We start from the raw sequence: 10569 nt of genomic DNA, 5'->3' as shown, positions 1-10569 counted from the left end.
TTTAGGTACTAGATAGATGCACTTTTTAGGCTAGTTCCTTTACTGATTATTATTAAAAAAATATTTGAAATATCTAATTTATTACTCTTAAAAATCACTTTTAATAATGTGTCTGATAAATGTTAAATTTTGATTTATCAAATATTTCATTATGTAAAGTTTAACTTTAATATCATATCATTAAGAGTAATTTAAAGGTGATAAATTAAGAAATGTAACATTGGTGTTATTATTATTGAATAAAATGAAATTAAAACAGAGAATTCGGAAAGTCTACGCAACGCAAGTTCCTTCAAATCATATTGAAACATTCTAATTTATATATTATTTTTCCTAAATTACAGTTGGTGAAACTTTTTTTTTTATTATTAAAAAAAGGCATATTGGTAAAACTTATAAATACATAAAAAAAATTAAAGGAAATATGTCTCTCTCTCTCTCTCTCTCACACACACCAAAAAAAAAAAAAACAAAATTTGATCTTTATAACAAAATAAATTTTTAATTTTTAATTTTATCAATTTAAATCCAAATCTTTTATTATTTTCAATCTAAATCATTCACATATTTTTGTTAAGTAAAACTGATTGAAAGAATTAGTAAAAGTCATTAAACTAAATATAGGTATACATAAAATGTCTAAAATATTTTTTTCGTAGAGTATAATGATTAAAATATTTTTTTTTATTAGTTTGCTTAATGAAAATAGAAAGATGGTTTAGAATGAAAAAAAAAAATTAGTATTTAAATTGGCAAAATTAAAAACTCATGATTTATTTTATTACAAAAGTCAATCCCTAACATTTTTTTTTTTCTATTTCTCTTAAAATTGATTTGATTTTTTTTCTTTTTAACAGTTAAAAATTGATTTGATTAACACAGCCTTATTTCCATGAGTTGTACATTCAAATTGTTAGTTGTACATTGGAGTGTTTTGAGAACTTTGGTAAAAAAAAATTTTGACTTTTTAATTTTTTTACACTAAAAATTCACAAATATATATATATATATATATATATATATTTTACCAACTTCTCATAACACTACATTATATATCAGCAAGACTTCCCAACTCTCTACTCTCCTTTGGGCAGACAAGACCCATGAATAAGCGGTTAAACCGAAATGTCCAGTTTGCCCTTGCCTCCTCCCTTCTCTCCCGCCAAAACAAACTGTCACACTTCCATACAAAATCAAAAACCCACATTGTTCAACAGCTTCAAGATTCTAAAGATTCTGTTTCTCTAACTTCTACACACACCCACGTCCAGAAATTTGGATTTTTAAATGATACCTTCACGATTAACCACCTCATCAATGGCTACATTAGGGTTCGAAAAATTGAAGAAGCATACCAATTGTTTGATGAAATGCCCGAACCAAATGTCGTCTCGTGGACTTCGCTCATGGCCGGTTATATTGGCATGGGTCAACCCAAAATAGCTCTTTTGCTATTTGGAAGTATGGCGTTGAGTTTGGTTTTGCCCAATGCTTTCACATTTGCAACGGTTGTTAATGCGTGTTCGATACTTTCTGACCTTGAAACTGGCAAACGAGTCCATGCCTGGGTTGAGATTTTCGGTTTCCAATCCAACCTTGTGGTGTGCTCTTCACTGATTGATATGTATGGGAAATCGAATGATGTCGATGAAGCTCGTCGGGTATTTGACTTGATGGGTTACAGAAATATTGTTTCTTGGACTTCAATGGTTACATCGTATGCCCAAAATGCGCAAGGCCATGACGCCCTTGAATTGTTTAGAGAATTCAACAGTTCGACGTTGGATCGTCCTAATCATTTCATGTTGGCCAGTGTGATTAATGCTTGTGCAGGCCTAGGCAGGCTAGTGACCGGGAAAGTCTCCCACGGAGTTGTGATTCGTGGTGGGCATGATTCGAATGATGTGGTCGCGACTGCACTTGTTGATATGTATGCGAAATGTGGATGTCTTGATTATTCTAACAAGGTCTTCCACAAAATTCAAAATCCCTCTGTAATTCCTTATACTTCAATGATCGTGGGAGCCGCAAAACATGGTCTAGCAAAATTGTCCCTTGAACTCTTTCAAGAAATGACCAAGAAAAGAGTAAGTCCAAACGACGTCACGTTCATCGGAGTCCTACACGCTTGTAGCCATTCGGGTCTTGTTGATGAAGGCCTTGAATACTTGCACTCAATGTACCACAAGCACGCGGTGGTTCCCAACACAAAGCACTATACTTGTGTTGTTGACATGCTTGGCAGAGCTGGCAGGCTTGACGAGGCTTACAAGATAGCAAAATCTATTCAAGTGAAGCCAGATGAAGGGGGTTTATTATGGGGAACGCTTCTTTCAACTAGTAGGCTTCATGGGAGGGTAGACATTGCTTTTGAAGCTAGTAAATGGCTTATCGAATCAAACCAACAAGTTGCAGCAGCGTATGTGACAATGTCAAATACTTATGCATTGGCTGGAAAGTGGGATAATGTTCATAGCATTCGTTCTGAAATGAAGCGCGTTGGAGTTTCCAAAGAACCGGGGTGTAGTTGGGTCGAAATCAAGGACCATACTTACATTTTCTATTCTGGAGACGTGTCTTCATGTCCAAGAGGGGGCGAAGTGGTGAGTTTGTTGAGGGAATTGGAGAAGAGAATGAAGGAAAGAGGATATGTGGGAGGGAGTGTCGGGCTGGTGTTTGTCGATGTGGAAGAAGAAACCAAAGAGGAAATGGTAGGTCTCCATAGTGAAAGATTGGCTCTCGGTTTCGCGTTGTTGAGTATGCCTAAAGGAGTGACTATTAGAGTGATGAAGAACTTGAGAATGTGTTGCGACTGTCATGAGGCTTTCAAGCTGATTAGTGAGATTGTGGAGAGAGATTTTGTTGTTAGAGATGTGAATAGGTTTCATCATTTTAAAGATGGTTCTTGCAGTTGCAGGAACTTTTGGTGATGTTCTTGTGATATGATAGTCCATTGCATATCATGTTTGTGTGCCTACATTTTAACTACCAACACAGAGGAAAGGGTAGCCCTTTTGCAGTGCATGCAGGCTTGAAAGAAACAAAATGTTGTTTGGAAAGAAGACATCATGGAAAGCACTGGAAGATATGACTTGATGGTGGATTGAATTTTCATGTTGGCAGAGCCTAAAAAGATTAATAATACTTTCAATAATATTATTATAGTCAACAATATTTATATATCAAAAATTATTTATCATCTCAACCGTAATCACTAATTATCATATTTATATATCAAGCATTATTTATGATTGTATTAGTTTATAAATCTGACTACTCATATTTATTATTAATGTTGTGATTACACACCACATAATAAACAAAATATTATTTATAAAAAATATAAATATCATCATAGCATGTTACGCAGAAATTGGCTGTTTCCAACAAATTTAATGACAAAAGCTCAAATAAATAAAGACCCCACAAGAACGGCATAGATTTGAGTTTACACAAACAGTACCATCCATATATATATATATATATATGTATATCAATCACCCACTTCCAAATTTTATTACTACATGACCCCAACTTTGTCACAATATATTCTATTTCCATGGACTGAGGAACTTATATTTTCCACATCAATATATTGAGATAGAATATTGCGTCCCATTAAGTGGATGGATACCCTCCAATCCAACCATTTATGATGAGTTTGTGGGTTCAATCTTGCAAAAGTCCAGACTTTTCTTGCCTTCAAGCTTGTTAGTGAACACTGATATGCCACAAAGCAGAAGCTATTGAATACTGATTGATTCCCCGTAAATTATATCAAAATGATTAAAGAATTTCATTGTTCAATACTGTAGAATATCTAGATTTTGACTAGTTGAATAATCAAATGTGGCTTGCTTCAAATTATGTTATCTTGATAACCATTTATACAAATTTTCAGGGTTATACAAACAAACCTACCAACTAAGTGTTTTTGAAAGAAAATTTCAAATGTCAAAAAAATGTTGAAGTGGTGACTACTAGTTTCTGGGTGCTAGTTCTATTTAAGGTCACATTAATAAAGTCGAAAAACCAACTTATAAAACACTTCTTAAAACAACATCCACTTTTGAAAGTTAAAGCATAGTTTGTGACCAACTTAAAAAATAATTTGACGAAATTAATTCTAAAACCCCTTTTCTTTTGGTCGTTTTTTTTGTTTAATGGAAAAAGATGCAAAGTTGAACTTTTAGCATAATTTACTAAACAAAACAAAAGCAAATGACTACTATATTCTTCATTTAGTTTTAAAAAAAAATTTAAAAAAAAAACTATATTCTTCATTTTCTTTTGTCAATCAAAAAAATTTTTTTTTTTTGAACAAGTTATAAACTTAAAGAATGAAGAATATACTTTACTCAAAACAAAAAAAGAAAGAATGAAGAATATATACGTGAAGAATATACATATATATACATTCTTGACAGATTAGTTTCTCATCATAATATATATATTTTTTCCTTTCTTTTTTATTCAAAGTATTTTCTTCAAAAGATTAGCTCTTTTTTCCTTTTTCTTTTTCTTTTTTTGGTATGAAAAAAGATTACCTTCTACTATCTACCCTAGCATCACCGTAAAATCTGAATTGAACCCTTTGAATTCAATGACACCAAAAGTTGGATCTATGGTATAGAAACACCTACACAATTCGCACCACTATCAATCAGCTTTTGCGCCTGCATTATTAACTCACTGTTGTTGAGTCTCAGCTAACTGCTGCCAAAGATGGAAGCGGTTGAATAGCAATGACATTATAACCGGGGCCGACCCTGAGCTTTAAGGGGTCGAAGGCGAATTTTGAAAATGAGGGCCTTTCTTATATTGAAAAAAAAAAATTCATGGATAAAATAATAAATTATAACTTTTTTATTTGTTTGTAATCATAAAAAAATTTGCTTGCACTTATAATTATTAAAATTATAAAAAAAATAATTTAATGAAACAAAATTAGGGCAAAAAAATTAAGAAAAAATTATTCAATTAAAATTGATAAAGACTTAGGTAAAAAATTGGGGCAAAATTATTTATTTCACTAAAATCTAATAGATAAAGAAGGTAAAAAATAAATGGGAAAATTACCCGTAGGTCCTATTTGAAATATGTGTATATTATTTAATCCAACAACTTTTTGAGTAGACCCAAATTAGTATGTTTTGCACCTGTAATTGATGTCCATTTGCATTGCATAAGCATTTAACAAGAGTAAACGATGTTTAGGCCAATTAATTCCTAAGTAATGGAACTAATTAGTTAGTTGTATGGAAAATTAAGTATGCTACGTTTGTGTCTGTCTGTGTAGGTCAAACGCCATGTTCCAGTCACCTACATCGCGGAACCAACTGTGAGTAACACTGTTGTAAAGATATGTTTTATTTAAAGTACCTTTTCCTTGCTTTAAAATTATGTTTTGTCCTGATACGTTTTCCTATATTTATGAATGATAATTCTATTTCTATTTACATCATTATTTATCGTGGCATCCTTAGCAGTTGTTTAGATGCTTACAGAGATCTCTGTCAGTTCTAATTTATGGAACTCTTGTTTACTATAGTGATGGCCATCACATCTGATCTTCGGTCTTCGTGACCGCCTGTTCGGTCTTCTAGATTGCCTGTATGTATTGCTTTGGATGTACCATGTATTACATTATGCCTTCTATATGTAATAGGAACCTACTCTGTATTTAATTGATTTTACTTTGTGATCATCATTCGAAACCCCATTACGCAATTGTTATTCACTGAGCTTTAGCTCACGTTTTATATATGTATGTAGGTGAGAGGGTGATTTATGATCAGGAGTTGGGCCGAAGTAACAGCCGAGCAGATTGAGAGGCCAACGGTGCCTGGGGCCGAGATGATTGGCCATCCGCCAAGAAGTGGGCTGCCAGAACTTGAGCCGGGAAGAACTTGGGCCAAGTGTGAGTCACCCCGGCCCAAGACGGAGCTCGGCTAGATAGCGCCTGGTTGGACCGAGCTGCCTGATCAGGGGATGGCTGAAGCCAAACAAGCTGAGTGACCGGCGCCCGGTGGTCAACCGAGGAGACTGTTTGACCGGCAGAAAGGCCGACCAAAGGAGGTACCCGGGCTAGGCACTGCCGGGATGCCGCCTAGCCCGGTCCTCCATGTGTTTACCGAGCTCCAGCTGTGAAGTCAGGCAGTTGAGATTAGGTGATGATCGGCTAGGTTTACGCTGACAGATGGGATAGCAGAGCCACGTGTCAAGAGATGACTGGGAGTGGATATGGGGCTTAGAAGGTATATAAGCATGTCTGCGCCCCCCATACGCGACACACGAACATCTCTGTAAGGAATTATTACACTCAAGCACTCTCTCCCTTCTCTCTATCCATCCTAAGGTGTGTGCTAACTTGATCGTCGGAGGGTTTTTCCGGCCACACACCGCCGGGTAGCTCACCGTTACTTGCTCGCAGGTGATCGGACATCGACGGAGCTCGGAAGAAAGGAGTACGGGCTTGCCGGAATATTTGCTCCCCGTACAATTGGCGCCGTCTGTGGGAAGCTTGACAGACAAAACCTTGTCTTCCAGGTTCATCTGATCGCCGTCCATGGCGAACAACGACGAGTTTCCGTTTTCCGCCATCGACGGAGCCACCCCGGAGTATACCCGAAGGAGAGAGGGACCTCCTGCTGTCCATTCAATGGCTGACTTGGGAACGCCCACTGGCGGACAGTCAGGAGACGCGCGGGACAAGCGCGGACGAAGTCATGGACATTCACGGAGTCCAGACGGTCACCGGCGGAGGAGAGACTCGCACGCCAGGCGACTGGAAAGCAAGTTGAGGGATCAAGATGCTGTCATCCGGCGAATGGCAGCGGAGATGGAAGATCTCAAGCGGCATGTCAAAGGGAAGGGTGTAGTTGGAGTGGGAGACCACAGTGAGCGCACCCCATCCCGCCGTTCAGGCGGTCAGAGTCAGCGACGTACTCAGTCAATATCCATTACCAGAAGTTACTAGGTTGGTGATTCCGACGTGAGTGCAGGGAAGTCTAGCGCGCAAGACAGCACCTACAAACCCTCACGTCCGGAGACGACGTCGAGGTACTCTTACTCCGCTCAGTCAGAGGATTTACGGGCGGTCTTAAAGGAGCGGGCCCGCCGGCGTGAAGCCCAGAGAATACCAGCTTTCCAGCGACTATCTTACGGGGTTCACGCCAGCGAGGAGGTCGGAATGCCTCCGCCCCGCCAAGCAGTGCCACTCCTTGAAGATATGGACTTGGCCAGGCTGAGTGCCACTCCTTTTTCCCTGGAAATTGAAACAACACCACTTCCGACAGGCTTCCACCAGCCTAAGTTCACACTTTATGACGGAAAAACCGATCCATACATGCATGTGAGCCACTTCCGACAGGTTATGGCCGGACATAGGCGCAATGACGGACTTATGTGCCTAATCTTCCCGTCAAGTTTGGGCGAGCTGGGCTTAAAGTGGTTCGAGCGGTTGCCTGAGGGGAGCATACAAAGGTGGCATCAGTTGGCCGAGGCGTTTGTTACACGCTTCAAAACCAACACAAAAACACCAAAAGAAGTTGATCACTTGCTAAGTGTCAAGATGGAACCGTGCGACACACTAAAGGTATACAACTCAAGGTACTGGGAAACCTTCAATGAGATCTTGGACTGCCCGGTCAACCTTGCAATCACGCAATACAAGCGTGGTCTCTCGGTCGGACATAGACTGCGAGACTCGCTTACCATGCACCAGCCGACCTCCATGGGCCAGCTCATGCAGCGCATTAATGAGCACATCCGAGTAGAGGATGACGCGTCAGCCTCTACCGTGAAAGCCACTCCGGTAGCAGCAGACAAGAAGACAGCAGGCAAAGTGCATGCAGTTGGGCAAGAGTCCAGTCGCTCAGGTGACCGAGCAGAGGAATCGGACCGTGGTTCGAATCGTAAGAACCGGGGTAGAGGACGTCGTAATGACCGGGATGACTACCCCCGAGATGATGTAGCGGATGCGAACAGAAGGATGAAGGCAAGGACTGGCATAACCACGGTCTTCAAGATTCCAATCTATCGCATACTTAGTGAAATTTGAGACGAGGAGTATGTCCGGTTTCCTGCTAAGTTGGGTGATGGACAAAAGGGCTATAATCCGCGGTATCGTTGCACGTTCCACCGGGAGAGAGGCCACCAGACTGAGGATTGTTTGCCTTTGAGGCAACACTTAGAAGAGCTGGTTGCAGCCGGGCATCTAGACCTTTACATTGATGGCGACGTGAAGCCGAATCAGGCTCCGGTCGATCCCAGGGGACAGGATGATCGAGATGCACCACCACAGGGAGTTATTAATGTCATCCACGGCATTGTGGAACCGGAGCGTGTTTGCGAACTCCGGGGCATGATCAAGAAGGCAGAACATATGAGGGAAGTTTTGTCGGTACAGCCTGCCATAAAAAGGGGAAAGACTGAAGAAAATAATGTGATCAGTTTCACCTCAAGGGATTTAGAGCGTATCCAGACGCCGCACAACGATGCTCTTGTAGTAACACTACGCGTCAAAGAATTTGATGTTAGACGGATCGTGATCGATCAGGGAAGCTCGGTCGAGATCATGTATTATGATGCGTTCAAGCAGCTCAAACTCCGTGAGACAGACTTGGCTCCAGCTACTTCGCCACTGGTTGGATTCAACTCGCAACCGGAGTGGCCTTTGGGAAAGATAATCCTGCCGGTCAAAGCGGGATCCGTGGTCAAGCAAGTTGAGTTTTGGGTGCTGCAAGTGCCTTCGACGTACAACCTTATCCTTGGAAGGGGATGGCTACACGCCATGCAAGCCGTGGCATCAACTTTTCACCAAGTAATGAGATTCCCCTCGGCTATGGGGGCAATCGAGGAGATTTGGGGCGATCAGGTCATGTCCAAGCAGTGCTTCGTGGCGGTCAACAAAAGCCGGGCTGCCAAAGGATTCGTTCAAATGATTGAGGGACCGGAGGACCAGGGTGTCTTGGATGATGTGGGCACCAAGGCCGAAGATAAGGCTGTTGAGGAATTGGTTGAGGTGCGGATTGATACCAAGCAGCCGGACAAATTCTTCTTGCTCGGTTCAAGTCTCACGGCCATAGAGAGGACCGAGATGATTGAGTTTTTGATGGCGAATATCGAAGTCTTTGCATGGTCGCCTTACGACATGCCTGGCCTCGACCCAAGTTTTATCTGCCATCACCTCAATGTCTTCCCTGGAGCCAAGCCAGTCATCCAGCGAACAAGGAGATCGGCGTTGCATCACGCCGAGGTAGTTGCTGAGGAGGTAAAGAACCTGCTTGAGGCACGAGCAATTCAGGAAGTGCACTATCCTCGGTGGATTTCCAACACAGTAGTGGTGCCTAAGAAGAATGGGAAGTGGCGAGTTTGTGTCGACTACAAGATAGTCAACCGAGCTTGTCCCAAGGACAGCTTCCCTTTGCCGCGCATTGACCAACTAGTGGACTTGACGGCTGGACACAATAGGCTCAGTTTCTTGGATGCGTACCGCGGCTATCACCAGATCGCCATGCATGGGCCTGACCGAGAGATCACCTCTTTCACGACTCCAAGGGGACACTTCTGCTACCGAGTCATGCCATTTGGTTTGAAAAACGCCGGGGCGACCTTTCAGAGGATGGTGACCAAAATGTTTGCTCCTTTGCTTGGTCGGACAATGGAAGCTTATATCGATGATATGGTGGTAAAAAGCCGACATGAGGCAAACCACTTGTCTGACTTAGCCGAGATGTTTGCCATTCTAAAGAAGCACAAGCTGCGCTTGAACGCCTCAAAGTGTGCCTTTGGCGTGGGATTCGAAAAAATTTTGGGATTCCTAGTCACGAACCGAGGCATCGAAGCAGACCCTACTCAGATCAGAGCCGTGCAAGCGTTGAAGCAGCCCAGCTCGGCTAAGGACGTGCAGCATCTGGCCGGTATGGCCGCCGCTCTTAATCGATTTATAAGCCGGTCATCAGATCGCTGCCGCCCTTTCTTTCAAGCATTGAAGTCAAAGTTCTCATGGGACGACGAATGTGACCGAGCTTTGGCCGAGCTCAAGGAATATCTGTCTTCTCCGCCACTGTTGGTTACACCAGAGCCGGGTGAGGAACTCTACCTTTACCTTGCCGTCTCCCAGCACGCAGTCAGTGCGGTGCTGGTCTGGGCTGAAGGAATCAAGCACCTCCCAATTTTTTATGTCAGCAAAACTTTGTTACCGGCCAAGTCGAGATACTTGCCGTTGGAGAAGCTTGCTTTAGCCTTGATGATGGCTTCAAGAAAATTGGCGCACTATTTCCACGCCCATACCATTGTCGTACTGACTGAGTTTCCCCTCAAGGCCTTGTTTGAACGAGCGGACTTTTCAGGCCGAATTCTTAAGTGGGCGGTCGAGTTGGGACAGTTTGATGTCAAGTTCCAGCCGCGCACTGCTATAAAAGCCCAGACCTTGGCAGATTTTGTCGCCGAGTTCTCACCTGGCATTCATCCGGTATGCCCGGTCGACATTACCGAGGCAGATGATGAGATGCACGCAATGCCAACCGAGGTACAACCAGTTGAAGGAGGTAGCGCCGCGGAGTT

General features: G+C 41.9%; 1 protein-coding gene across 1 annotated transcript; it reads left to right on the top strand.

Moving 5' to 3' along the window:
- Positions 1–1063: 1063 nt before the first annotated feature.
- On the top strand, positions 1064–2963 carry LOC114295715 (Tetratricopeptide repeat (TPR)-like superfamily protein). The gene has a single exon (XM_028240028.2). It carries the CDS (start codon positions 1104–1106, stop codon positions 2928–2930), a length of 1827 nt encoding a protein of 608 aa, XP_028095829.2. The 5' UTR covers positions 1064–1103; the 3' UTR covers positions 2931–2963.
- Positions 2964–10569: the final 7606 nt, after the last annotated feature.

Source organism: Camellia sinensis, chromosome 6 (genome assembly GCF_055761805.1).
Source record: "Camellia sinensis isolate YWXY chromosome 6, ASM5576180v1, whole genome shotgun sequence".
NCBI classification, from domain to species: Eukaryota; Viridiplantae; Streptophyta; class Magnoliopsida; order Ericales; family Theaceae; genus Camellia; species Camellia sinensis.
This window is presented reverse-complemented; position numbering and strand designations above follow the sequence as displayed.

Coding starts and splice junctions, on each gene's coding strand:
- LOC114295715 (XM_028240028.2), top strand. CDS start 1,104: ATGAATAAGCGGTTAAACCGAAATGTCCAGTTTGCCCTTGCCTCCTCC.